Below are 24839 nucleotides of genomic sequence, written 5' to 3'. Positions count from 1 at the left end.
AATTGGATGTCACCCAAGAGATCAATGATTGAATCGACCCTTAAAGACACGAAAGTTTCTAAAATCTCCAAAGAAAGCAAGCCACAATCCAAATAACCGCTTGCAAGATATCCCTTAACGAATCCGATATCTGTTTTCGCTCATCAAAGTTGAGCAGTTCATGAATAAAAGTAGGTAGATTACGATTGATGTTCCACCAAATGACGATGTGTTTCCATAGGTTCGCGGTGTGCTTGCAGCCGAGCAAGCAGTGCTCCATCAATTCAATATGATCTATACACAACGGACATGTATACATGATACTTTTATTTGCTTATTTTCTAAGACTTTATGAATGTTTCTATCGTTTGACATGAATCTTCATTTAAATACAATAAATGATAATTACGAATACGTATAATACAAAATAGAATAATTAGGTTAACCATAATTAGACTTTTTGGTATGTTGACTAAAAATTATATGATTATACGGATCTCAGTTTTTTTAAATAATATAATAAAAATAGAAAGTTTCATAAACCATAATATATTCCAATTAATTCTTATAATTTTTTATAGAGACAAATGGTATTTCTTTATGTGATCAATGCTTTTCTTAATTGGGATTTATACCATACAAAAGTTTATATATATTTTTTTAAAAGGTTTAAATTATTGTAAAATTCTATAGTTTTGAATTTTCAAACCCAAAACAAAATTTTCTTCCTTAGGAAAAAAAAAACATTAATTTAATATTAAAAGAATACTTTCATTTTTAAATTTGATTTTTACTTTTTAATAATAAAAGATTAATTTAATATTGTATGTACACATCCTATATGGAAGAATTCTGGTTCGAGTCACTAAAGAGGCATTGATTTGGACACAGTTCTCTATCCTATCTGTGAAGGCGTACCTGAAACAAATGATCATTGCCTTGCAACTTGTGTAGTTGCCAAACAAATATGGAGTCGGTTTTGTCAACAGTGGGGCATCAAAACAGATTGGATGAACTCGGTATCGAAAATGTTGTAGGCTTCAATTTGAGCAGTTTGCTACCTAATTTCGGGTAAGCGGGATGACTTTATTTTCAAAAAATCATCATCTCCCATCGTGATTCCTTTATCAAAATCCAAAGGCACATGTTCGAGTGGGTATCAAGACGACTTTAGAAGAGTTCCATTTCATGGGACTTGTGGATCTAGAATCCATCCTCACTCTCACTTAACAGGTAATGTTCGTATAAAACCCTCCTAGTCGTTAATCCTCCTCTCGTTGTTCATTTTGGGCTTGGAGTTTTGCGTCTTGCTTCTTTATTCTCCATCTTCTTGGTCCGTTATGAGCTTTATGGGTCTTGTTCCCTTTGTTTTTTGTAAGATATTGTACCTCACAGTCTGGGTCTCGTCTCCCATTATACTTGTTTGGTTTTTTAATAAAAAAAATCTGCTGCCTTAAAAAGATTAAATATATTAGTATGAATATATTTTCGTTATCAAAGTTTTAAATTTAGTTTGAAAAAATGTATCAAATTAAACATAATAAAAGACTAATTTTAGTGACATAATTTATTGGGAAAAAGTAATTATATTTGAGATAATTCATATTTAAAAAAGTTAGTTCAATTTATGAAGTTTATCTGTTGCTATTGTAAGGTTTTAAGTAATTGTATATATGTTACAATAATATGTAATTTTTTTTAAAGGCAAAGGAAGAGAGCTACGACATGACCATCACCCTCACCAAGCCAACCAATATATTAAACAACAGATCCAGCAAGAAGCTAGACACAAGAAGATACAAAAATCCAACACAACAAGCGAGAACAAAAAGAACAAAACCGAACAGCCCCAAACAAAAGACCGAGGCAAAACCCAAACCAAAGACAGACAAAAAAGACTAAACAAGGTAAGGAGAGGAAGACCAACTATCCCAATTAAGATGGAACTTACGATTCCTATTACCCATCAAAAGCTTGGATAAATTTTGAACACAAGGGAATGGATCTTCACATTTCTTTTTAATATTCGCACCATCCTCAACATAAAAATTTTCATTCCGCCACTTCCAAAGTTGTCAAAGTGCCACAACGCAAACTGTTAAGAAAGTCACTCCAACCTTGCGATGAGTTCCTACAATAATATGTAATTGACTTGGAATCATGTGAGACAAGACTGTATTTATGAGACACTATTTTTACACTTGAAATTTCACAGCAAAACACTGTGAAAGTTGTTTTTGCTGCGAAGATCCGGCTTTTTCTTACCTTAACAACATTTTGTCGTGAAGTTTCAAGTGTAAAAGTCGTGTCTCACGAAAACAACCTTGTCTCACGTAAACCCAACACATGTATAATATTGAATTTAAGATCTTTGTATTAACAAATAGTATATTATATTTAAGACCATCTCCAACAAATTATTCAAAATAAAGATATTGGACACTTTTTTTTGCTCTAACAAAATTTTTAAAACTTATCTCCAAAACACTTTGAAGGTTGTTTTTGCTATGAAGATTCGGCTTTTTCTCACTTTCACAACATTTTGTCGTGAAGTTTCAAGTGTAAAAATTGTGTCTCACGAAAACAGTCTTGTCTCACGTGAACCCAAACCATGTGTAATATTGAATTTTTAGATCTTTGTATTAACAAATAGTATGTGATTAAGTGATCAAAATGATTGAAATGCTCTCATGATATAGTGCAAAATAAAATATAATTGTTCGGTAATTGTTTATGATGAAATAAGGGTACTGAATGATTAAGGAAGATCAATGATACAAAATCATTAAGAGAGTTTTAGAATTATTAAGAGGCAAAAAAATTGTCAAACAAGATTCACCTTTTAACGGTTTATCACTTAATGAAATATTAATATAATAATTTTTATAAGATTTTAACTTTAACTCTCGATTTTTAAACAAAAATCTGTTAAAATTACATGTACTAAATTATTTTCACACTTGTTATTAAAATATTGGATTATTAAAATATTGGATTATAATGTGATGATGGGCATTTTTGGTATTTTAGTCTGATTAAAGTCATAACCCAGAAGGCGTATCCCATGCTAACGGTCACAGGTCCTTTATCTTATCGTGCTCTGATTCCGTGTTTCACAAAAAGCGTTCGCCGGAGAAGAAGAAAAAGGATGGCCGGAAAATCATTCCACCGCCTTCTGAATGTTCACTAGTCAATCCGAAGGACGGTGAATCTTTTCCAATGGCGTCTCATATTGGATTTTTAGAAATATATCGTCAAAAGTCAATCCGCTAAGTTATTTGCACCTCTTACCTGAGCAACTTTTGTCGATTAATCTGAAATCATTTATTAAGGAAGCAAGAAATTCTCAACGACATCGGCTGCACCCCTTTTATTTCTTCTATTAAATGATCAACCACACTCAGTTATTGGTCTTAATTTTCCCTTCTCTTGTCCCGCTACTTCTACCACCGTTCAGTTTTAGTTCGATATTCAAACATGATTCTTAATCTTCTTCGTTTCTTTGTGATTCTGGTAATCACATCATTATCAGCTCCCGCCGATGCAAATTGCAATCGGGTTTGTAAAGGAAGTAGTCGTGAAATCCCAGTTCGTTACCCGTTCGGATTCTCCGACGGCTGTGAAATTCGTCTTAATTGTTCAGATACCGGAATATTTATCATCGGTGGCAAATACCAGGTTCTGGATTTAACCAGCGATTATATACTGATTAAGTTGCCGGCAAAATGCGACCGCGCATTTAAAGACATCCGTCAACTCAGAACCAATAACTACGCTCTCACATGGCGAAATGGGTTGCTATTGGGAAACTGTAGCTCGACGTTGAATGATTGTGTGGTCTCAACGAGTATAATCGAGGGTCACTTCAACTTACCAAGTTGCGAATCAACGAATGGCAGCTTAAATTGTTACTCAGACGATACCCGTGATCCCGTGGAGTTTATGAATTTGATTAGATTGGAAATGGCCGGTTGTCGGGTTTTATACTCGTCGATTACCTTTGATTTTGACCGGAACACTACACAAAACTCGTCGGTGTCGATGGGGTTTCAGTCGATGGAGTTGGGTTGGTGGGTGGAAGGGGATTGCTATTGCCATCAGAAGGCGGTTTGTAAGAACGTTTCAATTGATGATGCGAGGGTGGGGTATCGATGCCACTGCATTGAAGGATACGACGGAGATGGATTCGGCGACGGCGATGGTTGCCGGAGAGGTTAGTTCCATCTTCACCCATTTTATTTAGTTGGGTAATTTGAAATCTACATCTTTCATCCGAATAAAAAATGTTGCAATTTCATTTGCAGAAAATCAATAGAAACAAGAACAAATTTATTGTCATTCCTTGTTGCTCCAATTATCCTGAAATCATGAGTTCATTTGTTTCCAAGAACCAACATTGGGGACGAATTGTGAGCTGCTTTGCATTTAGTCAAAATAAAATAAGAACACGAGTTGCCATTTATTTGAGTATACTAGTTAATATTCATAACCAAATAACATAATAAGAAAACAATCGAGTCATATTTGATTCTGCAAACCGTTTTCATGCTCTCTTATTTGGTTACTGTTCAAGTTTAAACCTCCATATGTTAGTTAATTATGGACAATTCCAGAAGACCGTAAGGAACTGAATTTATTTTCTTGTACACCTATCTGCTTTCTTGTTGGTTGGGCTGGATGATCTAATTGCCTTTGACTTTGGGGTATGCCCAAATATGTGGATCTAGATAGTCTTCTTATTAAATATCTATCTTCTTCATGAAACATGGAACTTCAACCACATACTATTGTTTATGGAAGATAGGTTTTATAATGTGGATTACCCCCCCCCCCCCTTCTCTCTTTCAACAGATAAAAGAAGAAATAAAAGAAAACACCCAATTGCTACGTGCTATTTGTTTTGATCATTCGATACTTTAATTTTTGTGGGTTTTGTTTATATGCGCGTAAAATTTGAAGGCAACAATGTTATTGATAACGGGGATGTCTGGAGAACTTCAAATCATGTGATTTGGTTATCAAGATTAGCGTTTTGGTAAAACTTGCACCAGTTTAGGACATGAGGGTGGATAGATAAAAGGGTAATCTACTTGGAAGACTTGAAATTACCAGCATATATGTTGAGCTTGCCAATCTTGAAAGTTTCTTTCTTTTGACTTGTTTGAATTGTTGCAAATTTCTAGATGGATAAAACAATAAACTACGATTAATTAGAAAAAAGATTAAAAGATGCTATGTTGAAAAAGGTTGTATTTTGAGGGTGTAATAGTCAAATGATGAATCATCTATTCATCTGGATCTTCATTGACTATGCAAATCTTATCATAATTTGTGGGTTTCCTTAGCAAGAGCCTGCAATGTGATTTTGGGGTCTCATTTATTTGATGTATGAAGAGTTAATATGGATCCCACAAAATAGAGAATGGGGGTAAATGGAGGACATCTTATTTCTATAAGAAAGTTCAACTTCAATCAACACTAATCTCCTACAAATAGATGAAGACATGAAATGATGATTAGGGACGACTTTGTGTCACTAATCCAAGATTATACAAATAAGCGTTGCTCTAATTTCATATAGACGTGAGGTTCTGATTTGCTTTATTTTCTCGTTTCTTGCCTTATGAGTGTCTTTATACTGATCAGCTTGTTTCATTGGTATCGACTTGGAACAGTGTCACATTGCAATGCTTCAAAGTACATGTCTGGTGATTGTGGTGGAACTACAAGAGTAGGCGTTCTAATTGGAGGTAGTTTTCTGTATTTCTCTCTTTCACACACTTCTCACTAGATAGGGGTCTTCACTGAAACAACCATTCTACACTTTCAGTGTTGAGGTTAGGTCTACGTACGTCTTACCCCCATACACCACAGAGGGTGGGATGTAATGGGCTCGTTTGGTTTGGTTTGGTTAATTACATCGGTGCAGGATATATTCAATACACATGTTCTTGAGCTTGATCTTCCATTACAGCCACTGCACATAGTCATTCTATGCACTTAAACACTACTTGTTTGTCAACTTTCTCAGGGGTTGTTGCCGGAGCTTCTTTAGTGTCTATTATCGCACTCATTTGTTACTGCATTAGAAAGCGAACGATCTTCAGAAACCAAATGAGTGCAAAACGCCTTGTTTCAGAAGCTACAGGGAGCTTCAATGTCCCATTTTACTCTCACAAAGAAATTGAGAGGGCTACAAATGGTTTCTCTGAGAAACTAAGGTTAGGTGTAGGAGCCTATGGCACAGTTTATGCTGGAAAACTCAACAACGAGGGGGTTGCCATTAAAAAGATCAGGCATATAGACAGTTACGGAATGGATCAAGTCATGAATGAGATCAAGCTTCTATCTTGTGTAAGCCACCCGAATCTTGTACGCCTTTTAGGCTGTTGTATTGAGAAAGGCGAGCAAATCCTGGTGTATGAGTTCATGCAAAATGGGACCCTGTTTCAGCATCTTCAAAGAGAAAGAGGGAATGGTCTTCCATGGGCGATAAGACTAACCATTGCTACCGAAACTGCACATGCTATTGCTTATCTCCACTCTTCTGTAAATCCTCCAATCTATCATAGAGACATCAAATCCAGCAACATACTTCTAGATTACAACTACAGTTCAAAAGTTGCAGATTTTGGTCTTTCTAGACTCGGCATGCAAGATGAGTCACACATCTCGACTGCACCTCAAGGGACACCTGGCTATGTTGACCCACAGTACCATCAAAACTTTCATCTTTCTGATAAGAGTGACGTTTATAGCTTTGGAGTGGTTCTTCTAGAGATAATCACAGCTTTAAAGGTGGTTGACTTGTCCCGGTGTAACAGTGAAGTGAACCTGGCTGCTCTTGCCATTGACAAGATTGGCAAAGGTCGTGTGGATGAGATAATCGATCCATTCTTGGAAGCAAATGGAGAGACATGGACAGTTTCGTCAATTCACAAAGTAGCTGAGCTGGCTTTTCGATGCTTGGCTTTTCATGGGGACATGAGGCCTTCGATGATGGAAGTTGCAGAGGAGTTGGAGCAGATCAGAGTCAGTGGGTGGGCTGGAACTGATGATAGTATAAACATAGCGTCATTGTCGGTTGCATCATCATCCCCGTACAATGGAAGTGAGAATGCAAAGGGAGGGGGATTAGGAAGCCAGAGACTGGTTATTCCATCCAATTGTTTGAGTAAAACAAACGAAAAAGATAGGTCCCCTGATTCTGTGCAGGAGGCGTGGTTAAGCGAGCAGAACTCACCCTCAGCCAACAGCTTGTTGAATAACATCTTCTAGTAATGCACATATTTCGTTTATAACAGGTAAGTAGCCACGTGAATATACACACAATTCATAATGAATGCACACAATTCATAATGAATGCATCATGTGAGCATCGACAAGTGTCGACATGTTTTTGCTTGTATTCATTATTCATGAATACTAAGATCATGGTACTGAAATATTTGCCATCTTTTGTTTGTTCAATCTTATGTAAGATGCATACATAGATTAGATCACTGGATGATTGGATCCTAGGAAACGTATTCATGGTGATTTGAATTCAGCCTTTGTTGTGTTTAGTTCTTGATAAAGAAATATTAGAGTAAATTACGATTTTCGTCCCTGTGGTTTAGAGATTACAATTTTCATCCCTGTGGTTTTCAATTTATTGCTATAAAAAAATTGCTATTTTCATCCCTATGGATTGCAATTTATTGTTATTTTCGTCCCTGAATTAATTTCAACCTGTAAATACACATAACCAAAACAGTAAAGAACTGTAAACCATAAGGACCGAAAAAAAAGTAAATTGTAAATCATAAACATGAAAATAGCAATGAATTATAAAATATAAGGACGGAAACTGTAATTACCAAACCTCAGGGACGAAAATTGCAATTTTTGACAAACTACATGGACGAAAAACATAATTTACCCTAAATATTAATCATGATGAAAGAATTTAGAAATCACAAAAATAAAGTAAAAAATGATTTAACTGACATTTGACTTCACATGTTTAAAGAAAATTATTCATAGAAAAAACGATTGACTATATATCGTATCAACGATCGAGTTCTATATAAAAATAAATAAACCAACCTCATGGATTTACATCATGACAATCGGCCTGATTGTAACGACTCTCCTAGGCTACTCACCCCACAGTAAAAACATAACAAATATCAAATACAACAATTTACCCATAGTAAAAAAGAAAAAGAAAAAACTAAAAACCTCAAGAAAATATTAAATTATCCATTCATGTTTTCTGTTTAGAGGAAAGGAACTTGTGTATCATGAATGCCAGATGGCAGTACACAAACCAGCCAATGGAACACCACCTTATCCTATCTGCTTATCTTGCTCCAAGCAAACCCACCAGATAATTTGTACCCATCAACCCTTGCACCACACAAATCCCTTTCCTACTTCAATCCCATTTTGAATCATAATCCATAACAACAAACTCCTTCAAGACACACAAAACACAGAGAGGGGAGTTGGGGTTTCCAAACTTACAGCAATGGCAGCCTCATTACAAGCAGCTGCTACATTCATGCAACCAACCAAGGTTGGTGTCTCCACCCGGTTGCAACTCAAGTCTTCTCAGAATGTTTGCAAGGCCTTCGGAGTCGAGTCAGCTGGAGCCAGACTCACTTGCTCCCTTCAAGCTGATCTCAAGGACTTTGCTCACAAATGCACTGATGCTGCCAAGATCGCTGGCTTCGCTCTTGCAACTTCTGCCCTCGTCGTTTCTGTACGTTTCTCTGGTTCAAATTATTTTACTTTACTTTAATAGCCTAACCATGAACTGTTCTAGTTGAATAAGTACATAAGTTCTTGCTACTTATAATTGTCATAATACAGCCATGGCTGTATAATCCTCTTGCTCTAACTTATACACCTGTAATGGTATTACTGGTTATGACAGGGAGCAAGTGCTGAAGGAAGTCCAAAAAGGCTAACTTTTGATGAAATCCAAAGTAAGACATACCTTGAAGTTAAAGGAACAGGTACGGCGAACCAGTGCCCAACCATTGAAGGTGGAGTTGATGGTTTTGCCGTCAAGGCAGGCAAGTACAACGCCAAGAAGTTCTGCTTGGAGCCCACATCTTTCACAGTCAAAGCTGAGGGTGTGAGCAAGAACTCTGCACCTGAGTTCCAAAAGACCAAGCTAATGACCCGTTTGACCTACACCCTTGATGAGATCGAGGGACCTTTGGAAGTATCTTCTGATGGCACCATCACATTCGAGGAAAAAGATGGAATCGACTATGCTGCAGTCACGGTTCAGCTTCCAGGTGGTGAACGTGTCCCCTTCCTCTTTACCATCAAACAGCTTGTAGCATCTGGTAAACCAGAGAGCTTTGGTGGCGAATTTCTAGTGCCATCTTACAGAGGTTCTTCCTTCCTTGACCCAAAGGGCAGAGGTGGTTCTACCGGATATGACAATGCTGTTGCTCTACCAGCAGGAGGGAGAGGAGATGAAGAGGAGCTTCTTAAGGAGAACATAAAGAATGTTGCATCATCAACAGGGAAAATCACCTTGAGTGTCACCTCAAGCAAGCCTGATACTGGAGAGGTGATTGGAGTATTTGAGAGCATTCAGCCCTCTGATACTGATTTGGGGGCCAAGACTCCCAAGGATGTCAAAATCCAAGGTGTCTGGTATGCTCAGTTGGAGTAATAGAGTGTGTGGATTATTAGCTCCATGTATTTCTTTTCTTGTTTATGATTTTTGTGCTCAACTATAAAAAGGTGGTGTTCCTCAACTTTTTCTCTGACCCCAAGAGAGCTATTGAGACTATCTTGTTTGTATATTCTCAAGAATTCTTACAACCAATGCTATGAAATATGTTCCCATTATTTTAAAACTGAACATGAATTTGGTATACAGTTGGTGTCAAGCTAACAAAATGGTATCATGTGTTTGTACCTGGATTTTGACCACAAACAAGCTATCAAATGGTATCATGAGTTTGTACCTGGATTTTGACCACAAACAAGCTATCAAATGTGATGTTGAGAATATTGCCATAATTTATGGTCCAATTCCTGAACCAATGCTGTTGATTTTGTGAGTGACAGTTTTTCTGATCTTTTTTCAACAAGGAGCCAAACATCACCAAAAATCTTTACAGGAGCAATGCCCATCTCTAAAATGATGAAACCTTAATGAATCTCTCACAACGATCGTCACACCAACAATTTTTGCCATGAACTTTATGGCATTATGGCAGTCACCACAAATTCTCAAATTCTTGAACACAGTAATGGATGATTCACCATTCAAATTCAGTATTCCAAAAGCCACAGCAAGTTTCTCACTGTGATTGCACAAGGTGTCTTCTTTCTCCTCTAGGTCCAGATCTTGAAGGACAAACTCTGTGTCAGGCAAGTACCCGTCTTGCCTCATTTTTTCACTCATATTACTCAAGAACTTGTAAATAGCATCACTGTGCTCATTTCTCTTGTCGCCAGCGACAAAAACGTGTGCTTTATTCCTGACTTGTACCCAACTACAACCTGGCTCTTTCTTGATTCCTCTATCCCTCATCAATTTTCTAGTTTCTGATGCTTCTCCCCATAGTTTGGCATTTACAAGGATGTTAGATAGTAAAGCATAATTCCCGGAGTTGTGTGGCTCAATCTCAAATAGCCGTGTTGCTGCAATTCGTGCCAAATCAACATTCTTATACACTCTGCAAGCACCAAGCAATGCTCCCCAAGCAGAAGCAGTTGGTTCTATCACCATATCTTGTATGAACCGGTATGCCTCTTCTAAGCGACCAGCACGACTCAAAACATCTACTAGACAAGAATGGTGCTCAGCATCTGGTTCTATCAAATGAACCCGACTCATTGAGTAGAAGATAGACAGGCCCTCATCTACTAGCCTTGAGTGGCTACAACCAGAAAGAACTCCTGTAAAAGTTACCGCATTGGGCTTGACGCCTGACTTTAGCATTTCACTAAGGAGTACCAAGGCTTCCTCTCCATTCCCATGCATTGAATTTGCAATAATCATCGTGTTCCAAGCAACAGTATCTCTTCTGGACATCATCTCAAATGCCTTTCGAGAGAATTCAAGTTTGCCACATTTAGCATACATAAAGATAAGAGCAGTTAAGGCAGTTATGTCATCCAAGAAACAATGCCTAAAGATATAACCATGAATTTCCTTGCCTCCCCTCAAGCTTTCTAAGTTTGTACATGCAGTCAGGCCAGCAGTCAATGTAATCTGATTGGGGTTGAACCCTGCTTCTTGCATTTCGGTAAGTAACCCTAATGCTTGTTGTGTTCGCCCAGCTTGCAAGCACCCAGAAATAACTGCATTCCAGGATGCATAATTTAACTTAGAACCTTCATCTTTCATCCTTGTGAATATGGCCAGTGCTTTCTCAGCTTCTCCATTTTCAAAATATGCCGATATCATCACATTATGAGACACAATATCTCTGTGAACCATTGTATCAAATACCAGCTCAGCCTCTTTGATACATAAGCAGCTAGCATACATATCCATAAGTGCACTACTAATAAATACATTTGCTCCTAACCCATTTTTCACCACAAATCCATGTATTTCTCTACCCAAATTTAAACACTTCAAATCAGAGCAGGCAGGTAGAATCGAAGAAAGTGAAACCGAGTTGGGTCTCACTCCATCTATCCCCATCTCTCTAAATGATTGGAGGCCCATTCTGGGATTCCCACAAGTAACATAACAAGAACAGATCGAAGTCCAAGAAATCACATCTCGGAACTGTAAATCGTGAAACGCTCTTTTTGCTCCTTCAAGATACTTGCATTTTCCAAACATATCTATCATCGCATTCCCCAACAGAAGATCCCGATGAAACCCATACATAACAGCATCTCTGTGAGCTCGCTGAGCCTCGATAAGATCTCTAGATGTGGCACAAGCCTTGACAACCGACAAAAGTACAAATTTATCGGGCTGGATTTCCCTGTCCCTCAATTGGGTGTACAGATTTATAGCTTCCTTTTGGAGACCCCGCCTAGTATAAGCTGATATCAACACCGTCCATGAATACACATCTGGGTTAGTAATTTTATCGAACAGCTGGCGTGCACGCCGTAAATCACCCGAATCACAGTACGATTTGATGAATTTGAGACTAAGATGAGGCGGGAGGTTAGATGGTAGCTTCGGCAACATTTGATCAAGTTTACGAGAGGCAATAAAGCATTTGGGGCTAAAACACCTACTTGGCGGCGAATGACCGTTTGATTTTAAAAACGACTTTAACGGTCTTACAGTATCGAAACCACTCGCTGCCTGCTGCCCTAAATTAAATCGTCCTTTTAAAATCTGCTAAACATATTATATTTTCAATATTATGCTCTCTTTTTTTTTGTCAGGTTTATTATTGATAAAGATTAAAATTATGAAAGTTTGAAATACAAAAATGTTAAAGGAACATTGGAGGACTGCGGCTCACTTTTTGAAGAAGATAGAGGGTAACGGAGCATGACCGTCATTTCTTTACGGTTTCTGATATAAAATTTTGAAAATATATATATTTTTTTCCTCTCGAAATGTTTTCATAATTAGAATTATTTTTTAGATCTCTGTCAAATTTTCTCTCAAACCAGTAGTTGATTTAGCTTTCTTTCATTTATATGTTCTAAATAGAGTTTATATTTTTTGTATTCTGTGTTTGTTCAATAAAATCAGAGTAAATTTTTTGGTTTTAAGTTTTTTAACAAAAACCGTAAATGAACGCGAATGTCCTATTTAAATCCTAGGGAGATTTGACAAAAATAACTGATTTGTTTGATTAAATTTATTTTTTTAGTCATTTTTATAATCAAATTTTTATTTTAGTTAAAATATGACGCAACTTATTTTCAGGTTTAAAAGGAAAAAAATATTTACTTAAATAGAGATCTTATGCAAATTCCTTACCCAGATTACATAAATTTGATTATCAAGCATGATTCAGAGGACTTGAGATCATGTGAGACCAGCTTGTTTTCGTGAGACTCGTGAGACCATATTTTTACACTTGAAACTTCATAGCAAAATGCTGTGGAGGTGACTTTTTTTAACCTTCACAGTGTTTTTGCTGTGAAGGTTCGACTTTTTTTTAACCTTCACAGAGTTTTTGCTGTGAAGTTTACGTGTAAAAATATGGTATCACGGGTCTCACGAAAATAAGCTGGTCTCACGTGAACCCAACCCTGATTTAAAGATTGATTTAAGATTAAAGGTGATTAAAAATGCAGACATTGACACTTCTTACTTTTAACTCCTGTTAAATAAATACACAATAAAATTGAATGGTTATTAAAGATAGATAAGGATTTTGTTTTCTAAATGCTTAACGAACATGTACGCTTCTATTCATCGTTTGACGGTTGTTTCCCGCCATACGAAACCCCTCTCCCTTTTCTACTCTTTTCTACCCATCACCACCCGCAACAATTTCACATCCCCTGCTCACCAGACCCTCCATCACCTCCTTGAGAAATGTCAATCAATGAAGAAACTTAAACTAATTCATGCCCAAATCATCCTCCATGGACTCCAACAACAAACACTTACCATTAGCAAATTGATTTCCTTCTGTGCTGTGTCAGAAACAGGAGATCTACAGTATGCCCACCTTATGTTCGATCATTTGCCTCAACCAAATAGACATACATACAATAGTTTGATAAGGGGTTATGTGAACAGCGAAACCCCAACAAAAGCTCTCCACCTCTACCATCAAATGACTTGTGTTGGCATTTCACCAAATGAATTCACATATCCTTTTGTTCTTAAGGTGTGTGCGGTGTTATCTAGATTATTAGATGGGGTTTTAGTGCATGTTCAGATTATCAAGTTGGGATTTGAATCAAATGTATATGTGCAAAATGGGTTAATTAGTGTTTATTGCGGTTGTGGGGCCATTAGGGATTCAAGAAAGGTGTTTGATGACATGGTTGATAAGAGTTTGGTTTCTTGGAACACGATGGTTGGTGGGTACTCTAAGATGGGCTATTGCAGGGAAGCGTTTTTATTGTTTAGGAAGATGACGGAACTAGGCGTGGAGCCTGATGACTTTACTTTTGTTAGCCTACTTTCTGTTTGTTCACAGAACTGCCAGGAGGCATTAGGAAGATTGTTGCATTCATATATCGTGATTACTAGGGCTCACATTGATATTTATGTGCAGAATGCTATCGTGGACATGTATGCGAAGTGTGGGCATCTGCATTCAGCTCAGACATTCTTTGACCGAATGAATGATAAAAATGTGGTCTCATGGACTACTATGGTCAGTGCTTATGCTAAATATGGTCTAGTGGAGTCTGCCAGGAATCTATTTTACCAAATGCCAGTAAAAAATGTGGTTTCTTGGAATTCAATGATTTCCTGCTATCTACAAAAAGGTGAATATGGTGAAGTTTTAGGTCTGTTCAATGACATTTTCCATGCAGGAGTAACTCCTGATGAGTCGACTCTGACTAGTGTTCTTTCAGCATGCTGTCAACTTGGGGATTTGGAAATGGGTAAGAACATCCACAATTATATATGCTCCAACTATGTAATACCTAGTGTCACATTGTTCAATTCATTGATAGACATGTATGCCAAATGTGGATTGTTAGAAACTTCTTTGAGCATCTTTTCCGAGATGCCAGAAAAGAATCCTGTTTCATGGAACGTTATGATTGGGGCACTTGCCTTCCACGGGTGTGGTTTTGAAGCAGTGGAACTCTTTGACAGAATGCAGGCTGCTGGAATTCAGCCTGATAAGATCACCTTCATGGGCTTGCTTTCTGCTTGTTGTCACAGTGGTCTAACAGAAATAGGTAAATATTACTTTGACAGAATGATTGGTATGTATGGAGTACCACATGAAATTGAACACTATGCTTGCATGATTGATCTGCTTGGAAGAGTAGGGCTATTTGGAGATGCGATTAAGTTAATAAGAGGAATGCCAATGAAGCCTGATGTTGTAGTTTGGGGTGCCTTGCTTGGGGCTTGTAGACTTCATGGGAAAGTCGAAATCGGGAAGCAAGTACTGAAACATGTGTTGGAGCTTGAACCATATACTTCGGGAGTCTATGTGCTTGTATCAAACATGTTTTGTGAAGCTGGAAGATGGGAGGATGTGAAGAACATAAGGAGACTAATGAAGGACCAAGGCATCAAAAAGAGCAGAGGCGTTAGCTCTGTTGAAGTTAACGGGCATGTTTATGAATTTATGGTTGATGACCAAAGAAATGAGTTGTCAAGCAATGTATACGAGTTGCTGGATCAATTATTGGATCATTTGAAGTCTTTCGGGCATTTTAGCAGCTCTTCAGACACATTTCTAAACACTGAAGAAGTTTAGTTCCATTCCATATGCCTGAATCTCATGACCTTGTGCCAACGCTGTCACCTGGAAGTTAAAAAATGGCCCATCAAAACATGTACAGTTTTCAACCAAAGGAATTTGGAGTTCTTGCTGGATATTTCCAGTTAGGTATGTCTCACTAATTGATCTTAATTTGTAGGTTCTATATTGGGTTAATTCTTATCTTATTCATTTTGAATGTTGACTTATTTAGTTTTGGGGACCATTCTTTGGAGTCCAACAACTTGTTATTATAGACGCATAACATATTCTTATTAAGTATAACTTGTTTGATTTAGGCAAGTGGTAAGATATAATATATGCCATATAGCCATATAGCCATATAGGCGAGTGATCAATTTTATAATCAACAACCAACACCACAGAAGAAAGACAACCAAAAGTTTCTGTAGCACATTCATCATTGACATTTTCTTTAATAATCAAACATTCATACGTGTGGATGATGATGATTTGATATATACAAGTTTGACCAGCCCAGATCACATGAAAACCAGCATGAACCACCTCCACCTTCAATGAATGATAAATTATAGGGATGAATGTGTGTTGGACATTTCAGACAATCACAGATAAGCATGTTGTTAAAAAACATTTATATATGACCACCATTTACATGCATAGGAACAGGATGACAAATGGGGATTTCTTTAATCTAGTCCTAGTCATTGCTGGTTCAGTTTTCTTGTTATTTTGCCGGTTGTTTGGTGAACATGCAAGTAAATTAAATTCTTGAAATCCAGTCAGAAACTGCTTCCATGTGGAATCTGCTAGTGTGGATCTTAGATTTCTGAAATTAAAACAGAAGCTAGCTCAATCACAGGTAGCCAGTGGAACCTGCCTAATACAGCTAGCTTTTCTTGATTTCTTTTCTTATGTCTATATGGGTTTTTCAAACTTTGGTGAAACTTTAGTATTTTTAGGGAAGCTTCCTTGATGCATGTTTAATTCATTGACATGATTTAATTTACACAAGCACTAATGCATCCGATCCCATCAAAACTCCATAATAAATTTACATAATTTTCATTATAATTAAGTAAGCTATTATTATTATATCCTCCTAATATTTGTTAAAGATCAATTCACCACAACCAGCTAGGCTTGTTATTAGAACATACAAAGGGATCAAGGCGTTCTTACATCATACACATCAATTCCTAAATGTATTGCTGATTAGAAATTAAGTGGGGCATAACCGTAAATTGGTTATGAAGCGGTGGCCGTTCTTTGTTTGTTCCACGTGTTCAGCTCTATGGCTCTGTCATCTGATAAATCCAGCCACGTACGTACATGATCACACCTACTACCCCTCAACTTGCCTAAAACTACGTTATTACCTTCACCTTCAACTCTACATTTTGTCTTTATCCCCACTACCACGTCACCTATGCACAAAAGTCGATACATCATATATGTTGCGTGGGTTGAAAAACAGTAAACAACAAAGCATTTACTTACTCCTGCTATATATAGATATGTATGTAGAGGTTGTTATATGAGGTCGTCCCATCCTATTAATTACTAAATACAAAGAATAAAATATCAACATTTAATTTTAGTACCCATTGAATAGCTTGAGAGTAGATCAAAGGGCCCATCATTAATACATTTTACTAGTCCCCAAAATGCAATTCATAGTTTGTTACCAAATTAATTGCATTACATATTAAGTTCATGTTTTTAAATAATTTAAAAATGAACTTTATCTTATTTTAAAAAATAATAAAATAACAAAAGTAAATTTAATAAAAAGGATTATGTGATGATCAAAGCGTAATCATGTTTTAATAAAGTAAACGTAAAATATATTATATAGTATTTATGTTAATAATAAATTGAAAATATAATGGTTGATAAAGGAAGGGAAACATTCTGGAAATAATATCAACGCAGCTGCTTATCGGCAAACGTCACCTCTCCCTTCGAATACTCGTGGATTTAGTGTTTATTGATGCTTACAGCCTGTCATCCGCAACTTGCACCCAAATAACCCGTAAATCATAGACTAAATTACCACTTTTGCCATTCTATGACGTGGATTTGTACTCCATATATACACCCACCCCCTACCGCCATTTCCATCTTCTCTCTCTCTCTTTTTCTCCTCCTCTCTCTCTGCAAAAAAAGGAAAAAAATGGGTATTTGCAGTTCATGCGATTCAACATCCGTCGCCACTGCTAAGTTGATCTTACACGACGGTAGCCTACAGGAATTCTCTTATCCTGTGAAGGTTTCATACGTTTTACACAAGAATCCGTCCACTTTCATCTGCAACTCCGACGAGATGGAGTTTGATGATGTTCTTTCCGCTATTCGTGACGACGACGAGCTTCAACCTGGCCAGCTCTACTTCGCGCTACCGTTGACTCGATTGAGGCGTCCGCTTCAGCCGGAAGAGATGGCTGCATTGGCAGTCAAGGCGAGCGCTGCATTGGCCAAGACCGGCGGCGAGAAATGTGGTTGTCGTCGTAGTAGTAAAAACCTGTATTTCACAACACCTGCGTTTTCAGGTCATAAGAAGAGTTCAGGTCGGGTATCGGATGTAGGGAGGAGAGGTGTTGGTAGTGGAAGGAGGCGTAATTTTACAGCAATGTTGAGTGCCATACCTGAATAGATTATATGAGATGTAGGGATGTAAATAGAGTCATGAATTTTGTAGGTATATCCATGGATTGTTTTAATGATGAGAAAGCAGTTGATGAGGCAAATCACCTTCCATTTCCATTTCCATTTCCATTTTGGGGCTTCTCTTTCTATTTTATGTTGCAAGAAATGGATTGTTAGTCTCTTATCTGCTGATTGAAGTACCAATTCTTGATGATAACTTATAATTCATTTATATATCCTCGATTTTAGGGTTATTTTCATAAATAACCGCATGGCTAAAAAGTTACTTACCAACGTGAGACCAAAAGTTTTTCGTGAGACCCGTAAGATCAATTTATATTTATTGATCAACTTTATAAGTGAATGATCTAATGGTTTAAATTGCACGATGGCAATTTTGTGATTATTGAGAAGTCTTGTGGCATTTATGAATGTTTAGATTTTCATATTATAGATCTAATCCAAAGGTTGTGAATTGGTCTTACGGATCTCACGAAAAACCATTGGTCTCATATGATCCAAGTCTATATATATATATTTCAAAGCTTTCTAAAAGCTTATTAAATAAGTTAATTTTATTTTATTAAACCACTATTTTTATTTCATGTATAATCAAAATATAATTGTTTGCTAGTTGTTTAGTGATATAAAAAATAGTTTATATGTTGATTATACATGAAATAAAAATAGTGGTTTAATAAAATAAAAATAAATTATTTAATAAGCTTTTAGAAAGCTTTGAAATAAAAACTTGATGTGATATAAAAAATAGTTTATTCAATAAGTTTTTAGAAGATATGAAATTTTATATAGAAATTGAAGTGTTCTTTCAAATTTATCATTGCCAATTAAAAAAAATGTTTATTCTATTTATAGGAAAAAAAACTCTATTAAATAAAAATATTTCGAATTTATATAAAGATTAATTTAAAAAGACAGATTTATTCATACCAAACTTAATGGAAAATCAATCAAACAGACCCTAATAAACCTTAAGTCAATGTCACAACACATTTTATTTTCTTTACAAAACCATAAACTGTGATTTTGGCTTGTTTTTGTGTGTCAATACATGTTTTTATGATATAAGTCTATAACAAGTTATAGTGTCTCAATTAAATGTTATAATAGATTCATTTTTCATCTAGAACATCAAAATGTCAAAAGGTTCTTATGACATTAACTTTAAGTTTTCTTAACTATTTTATAAGAAAAATTAAAGATTGTTAAATGGTAAAATAAAAATTTTCAAATGGTCATCTACTTATTTATAATAATAAACCTTGATTTTACGGACTTGTTTATAGAATTATCATACCAATTTTTCGAGGAAAATACTTGTTTGGATATTTATGGAAATAGTCATTTGGATATTTCTATTGGGACCCATATCCAGATATTTTACTAAGGAAAAATCAACAGGATTGGTTTTGGTTTTGGTTTTGGTCTGGTTTGATTTAAATGAGTTGTCGATCATAAATTCAAATTGCTCAGTATAGTATTTAATTAGATAAATAAAACAAAATTTCACCTTTAAATCCCACATCCAAAGTAATACTTAATATGTTTGGGTTTGTTTATTTGATTTAGAAGAGTCATCAGTCGTAATTTCAAATTACTTTGTATGGTATTTTATATTTTAATGAACAATCATGATTTGATAAACAAAACAAAGGTTGTAGACTCTGTAGTCTCACATAAATAAATAAATAAAAACACGAAACATGTAAAAACTTAAATACGCATTTGATGTAATTTTCAATATCTTTAGGAAACCTTGGTGATCTTGTTTCTTTAGGTTTATGTCGTGATACCATATGCCAAATAAATGTTATTTTTTGTTTATAGTGGTTGTTATTTTTAAAGCTAAAGCGCCAAACTTTTGCTTTCAGTATAATTAATATAAAAAAAAAGAACGTGAAGAACAAGGCATAGGATCTTTTATATTATATGTTTCGTTATCCTTTTAACAAGAAAATTGGTCGTATGTGTAGAAAATAACTACTAATTCTATATAATAATACCCACGTCACTTTAACATGAAACATATATGCTACTTGAAACGATTATTATAAACCTGAGTCAAGTCTTGCATATCGCGGTTACATCTTTATTCAAAACTTGAGCACATATCGGTATCTTGATTGATCAATAACATGTTCCTCATATTATACTTTGAGATGCCTATGATGTCTAGGTTATCGTGTCACCACAAAAAGATGTGGAAACCGAGTTTCATATCATCTTTTTAAGATACATACTTCGAATAAATTGTTACAAAAACTAGTGTCGGAGGATTTCAGAAAATCTTTCATAGGAATCAAACACTTGGTATTAAATTAAGGTATATTGTATGAAAATAACGCAACGTAGCTCATTATGGTTCTTATTTTGTATAATGTAATTTGAAATCTTTACTTTGATAGCATACCTGATATCTCAGACATCTCCTTTACTTTGATAGCAGACCTGATATCTCAGACATCTAGATTAATGTACGTTATATAAAATAAGAATCAGACCGAAATACGTTGCATTTTCTGCATTTTTAAATGTAAACTATGTATCTAAATGTTTGACATCTCACGTCTAAGGTGCCAAAATGAAGGTCTTGATATTACATTACACAAAACATGAACCGGATCAAAGTACGTTGTATTTTTCATACAATTTGCCCATTAAATTATACGTCGAGTTATATTATATGTTTCATCGAACCTAACCTTGGTTGCATCTTACAAGGTTTTGTGAGTTTGTTTAAAAGAGTTATCATAACTACTTCGTTACAAGTTGAAAATTTACAAAAAAAAAATTCACATAATTAACCGTTTTATTATTTAAATGGGATTTAATGGGCCAGAGTTACTAATCACAAATTAGAATTTGTATATATTTAACAAACCATCGTATCTTGATAAACAAAACAAAGGTTGTAGCCTCAAATAAACAAATCCACATGTAACATTAAACACACATTTGATGCAACTTTCGAAATCTTTAAGGACACTTTGGTGGTCCTTTTTGCGTTTATGTTACGACAACGGACATATATTCAAAATTAATGTTATTTTTGTTTATTTTTTTAATACAGTTAATGCTTCTTTCTTAAAGTCAAAGCATCATGATTTTGCTTTTTGTACATTAAAAAAATAACGTGAGGAATAAGGCATAGAATCTTCTTTATTGTATGTTTTGTTATCCTTTTGATAAGAAAATTAGATGCATGTATGAGAAATAACTACTATTTGTACTTAATATATCGGTATTGTTTTAACAAAAAGATACAAACGTTGTTCAAAACAATTGATGCAACCCAAGTTATCATGGTTACATATTATTTAAAACTTGAACAAGTGATATCAATCCATTTTCGTTCTTATTTCATTTTTATTAATAAACGGTAGTTCATCAACTTGTACTTTTCAGTGCATTAAATGCCAAGGTCATCATTATGTCACCAAGAAAGACAGGAAAATTGATTGCTTTTGTTAACATAAAATAGTTTAATAATCACAATAATAGTATCACCGTTGAAAAACGTTTTACAATAATGAAATATTTTTATTGAAAATACTCGTACTATTTTTTTTTATTAACCTGGATATCCAACCCGTTATGCGAGTTGACTAATTTCAGGGCTACCACCCGTTTTATGGGTAGTCCAGAGTCACCGCATTTGAACCTCGGTAGCCACAAGAAATTTTTATTCCTCCTTAAATTCGAACCTGAAACTTGCAGACACTTTTAACCTTTAAAGTCCAAACTCAAACCAATCGAACCTCATTCTTATGGTTGAAAATACTCATACTTGCTTTTGAAGCAAAGCGATTTGATTCGAGGTTTGCTGGTTATGAACCATTTTGCATAAGCATTTGTATTAAATTATACATCGAGTAACATATAATATCATGGGGAGAAGTCACAGGGTATAAAGGATATATATATAAGTAAGAGGGTTGGTTTTGATATTCGTGAATACACTGGGGGTATAAATAAAAAGTTCCCATTTAATGAATATTGACGCATTAGGACATCAAATGGTTAATGGTGGATGCCCATAGTCATGATGGGTTGGTGATAAATGCCTGCTATGGAATGTTGTACGCTTGAACTGTATATAGTCTGTTGAGATTTGCCCATACATACGTACAACATCATACAATTGAGGTGATGACGGAAGTTGAGATGCATAAAAAAATTCGGTTTAAAAAAAGTTCAGACCTATCAAGCTTGATCCCATTTGAGGTTTCAAAGATTGATCGGACCAACTTTTTTAAAGACTCTGTTAAAACTCAGTTTAAAAAAACAGTAAAAAAGCCTACAAATACCTGACCATACTTATGTTCACACCTAAAGCATGGTTTGACACTAACTCGGAAAATTCCAAAACTTTTTTCTCTTCCTCGAAATGGATTTGGAAAATTTTGGCCCACAAAAGCGCAGTCGTTATGTATATCTTAGATAAAAGTGGAACACTAACAGTACCATCCAAATTGTGTACTTTTTTGAACTTGACCATTTTTTTTGACCCGTGAGCATTAATAAATTAGTGTTTTGAGTTGATTTTTGATATCTAATTTTAGAAAATTGTTTATTTTGTATACAAACAAGTTATTATCGATATTAGTTTACGAAAGACTGATACAGACAAATAAAGATGCAAACATGAGATGGAAAACATTTTACACCTCAAAATTGCTGTTTGCATCCATCTATCACAACATCGTTCGCTTTATCTTATATATTCTTTTACTTAATTCGTTTTACGTATTAATTAATTTCCGACTAAATTACAAAGTTTAAATGACAGTTTAATCTTGACATTAAAGAAAAAACACAAACAACAATATTCTTACATTAATGTAATTGAATATTTTTTTTAAATAAATGTAATGGAATGAAGTTATTAAAAAGTAAAAATAAAAGAGTGGGTACACATGAAGACTATGAAGTTAATGGTTGGCAGCTTCCTTTGAATTGCTCCATCCAATGTGCCTTACAACAAGCATAATATCTATATGCTCGTCATTGTGATTTCAAGTTGAGTAGGTCATGTTTTATAGATTTTTTATGAGTTTTTTTTTTCTTTTAAATTTATATCATTATACAGATTTATAAATAATATATGTATATAAAATACGAGTTATAATACGTATATGTCTTGACTCATGTTTAGTATCTCTTTCTTTCTTTCTTTTTGTATCAAAAATCTTAGAAAACCGTACTTGATTTGCTTTACAAAAAGATGTCGAGCTCATTCATTTCCAAGACAATATCTGCAAACACGTAAGAAAATCATATGCACATATTTTCAGTCGAGCGCATTGTCAGGTAATATCATGGCTCAAGATCTGTACCATATAATAGCTTGTTCCAAACTTCAAATATTAAGAGGTTCAAGGATTAAATATTTGTAAAAAAAAAATGTATCAAATGCAAGTAAATAATCAAAACTAGTCTAAACATTATTGATTTTCAAATTATTTTTTAGATTTACTGTACGTTCGTACATACAAAAACTTTGACCTACGACCATAGATCATGCATTAACGTTTGCAAGAATTTCAAGATGGACATCTAGAATCCTTCTCAACTCACGTATGCTTGATTCAATAGTTAGTTTTAAATTATAATGTATTTTGTATTTTAACATAAAAATTTTTGTATAACACAAATTTACTAAAGGCACGTGTATCATAAAGTGACATATATTCTATAGTACTTTGAGTTGTGTCACATTAGTTCAATCTCAAGGAAATGTAGTCGAAAATCTCATTTACTTCGACTTTTGAATTTAGGCGTTACTAAACCCTTGTAACTATAGAGGTTCACCTGCAATAACTTCAAACCATTCGTAATTGCCTCTAACGTGTTGCTCAGTGTTGATAAAGGGTGAGTGATTTTTGTTCAAGTACAAGACAAGTTTTGGGTTCCATCCCGAACCCCCTTGCGAACCTCAATCGTGGAATGAGCCAAAATTGTCGCTCTTACATAATGTTCTTGAAGACGGGTTTTGCGTGGGGTCAGTTGAGTTGTCGGTAATCAACTTTTTACTCAAATAATATAAATAAAATTAATGATAAAAAACCAAAATCTTAAGAAATAAACCAAAAAAAAAAACCTTATTAAAAACATTAATTTGAATATAAAAATTATTGCAATTTCTATTTAGAATGATGGTTTTGGCATAGTTGCTTATGTAGTTGTGGATAATCTTTTTTCTTATAAGATATTTTGGTTTTTTTTTTTACAAGGAAATTCATAAAATTAAAAAGTAGTTCATGGGCTTGAAAAGAGTTGGGCCTGAAGCCTGATACTGGGCCATATATTGGATTCAGAAAAGTTGGGCTGGATTACATATGGTTGGCCCATATAGAGCTTACCTCTAAAAATATTAACGTGAGACTAACATTTTTTTGGCTTACTCGATGATTGAGCTTAATCCGGGAGGAGGGAGGTATGCGGGATTGAACTCAAGATCTCTCTTGTATTTGAGTAAAGTCGTCCTACTCTTTGCCAATTGATTAACTGATTAAAATTCCTTCCTATGGGTATTAGGTGCGGACATAGGCTATGTTTGTCAAATTAGTTGATTAACTAGTTGATAACTGATAAGCTAGATGTTGGCTGACAAACTAGTTGATGACTGATAACCTAATTGGTGGCTGATAAACTAGTTGATGACTAATAAGCTAGTTGGTAGGTGATAAGGTAGTTGATGAACAAATCATGTTTGACAAAAACTAACAAATAAGCATGTAAAATAACCTAAAAGAGCAGAAAAATTAGTCAATTAAAATAATTTTATAATGTTATTAAATCAAATATTTTAAATTGATTATTATATATACTATAAATTTTGGATTTATTAAAACAAAT

The 24839-nt window shown here is 35.0% G+C and overlaps 5 protein-coding genes across 5 annotated transcripts; 4 read left to right on the top strand and 1 right to left on the bottom strand.

Annotated features, from left to right (window-relative positions):
* Positions 1 to 3155: 3155 nt before the first annotated feature.
* LOC112518908 (wall-associated receptor kinase-like 14) lies at positions 3156 to 7449 on the top strand. The gene is made up of 3 exons (XM_025126702.1): positions 3156 to 4192; positions 5655 to 5729; positions 6011 to 7449. The coding sequence occupies exons 1-3, from the start codon at positions 3457 to 3459 to the stop codon at positions 7255 to 7257; spliced, it is 2058 nt and encodes a 685-aa protein (XP_024982470.1). The 5' UTR covers positions 3156 to 3456; the 3' UTR covers positions 7258 to 7449.
* Positions 7450 to 8396: 947 nt separating this feature from the next.
* Positions 8397 to 9740, top strand: LOC112515924 (oxygen-evolving enhancer protein 1, chloroplastic). Its single transcript, XM_025122905.1, has 2 exons — positions 8397 to 8725; positions 8900 to 9740. The coding sequence occupies exons 1-2, from the start codon at positions 8492 to 8494 to the stop codon at positions 9653 to 9655; spliced, it is 990 nt and encodes a 329-aa protein (XP_024978673.1). The 5' UTR covers positions 8397 to 8491; the 3' UTR covers positions 9656 to 9740.
* A 189-nt stretch (positions 9741 to 9929) lies between these two features.
* Positions 9930 to 12154, bottom strand: LOC112515917 (pentatricopeptide repeat-containing protein At1g20230-like). The gene has a single exon (XM_025122893.1). The coding sequence runs from the start codon at positions 12149 to 12151 to the stop codon at positions 10091 to 10093; it is 2061 nt and encodes a 686-aa protein (XP_024978661.1). The 5' UTR covers positions 12152 to 12154; the 3' UTR covers positions 9930 to 10090.
* Positions 12155 to 13325: 1171 nt separating this feature from the next.
* LOC112513823 (pentatricopeptide repeat-containing protein At2g22410, mitochondrial-like) lies at positions 13326 to 15326 on the top strand. The gene has a single exon (XM_025120218.1). The coding sequence runs from the start codon at positions 13326 to 13328 to the stop codon at positions 15324 to 15326; it is 2001 nt and encodes a 666-aa protein (XP_024975986.1).
* A 2148-nt stretch (positions 15327 to 17474) lies between these two features.
* LOC112500341 lies at positions 17475 to 18089 on the top strand. Its single transcript, XM_025103818.1, has one exon. The coding sequence runs from the start codon at positions 17488 to 17490 to the stop codon at positions 17965 to 17967; it is 480 nt and encodes a 159-aa protein (XP_024959586.1). The 5' UTR covers positions 17475 to 17487; the 3' UTR covers positions 17968 to 18089.
* Positions 18090 to 24839: the final 6750 nt, after the last annotated feature.

Source organism: Cynara cardunculus, assembly GCF_001531365.2.
Source record: "Cynara cardunculus var. scolymus isolate 2C chromosome LG 1, CcrdV1, whole genome shotgun sequence".
NCBI lineage: Eukaryota > Viridiplantae > Streptophyta > Magnoliopsida > Asterales > Asteraceae > Cynara > Cynara cardunculus.
The sequence above is the reverse complement of the archived record's forward strand: the minus strand, read 5'-3'. Positions and strand labels throughout refer to the sequence as shown.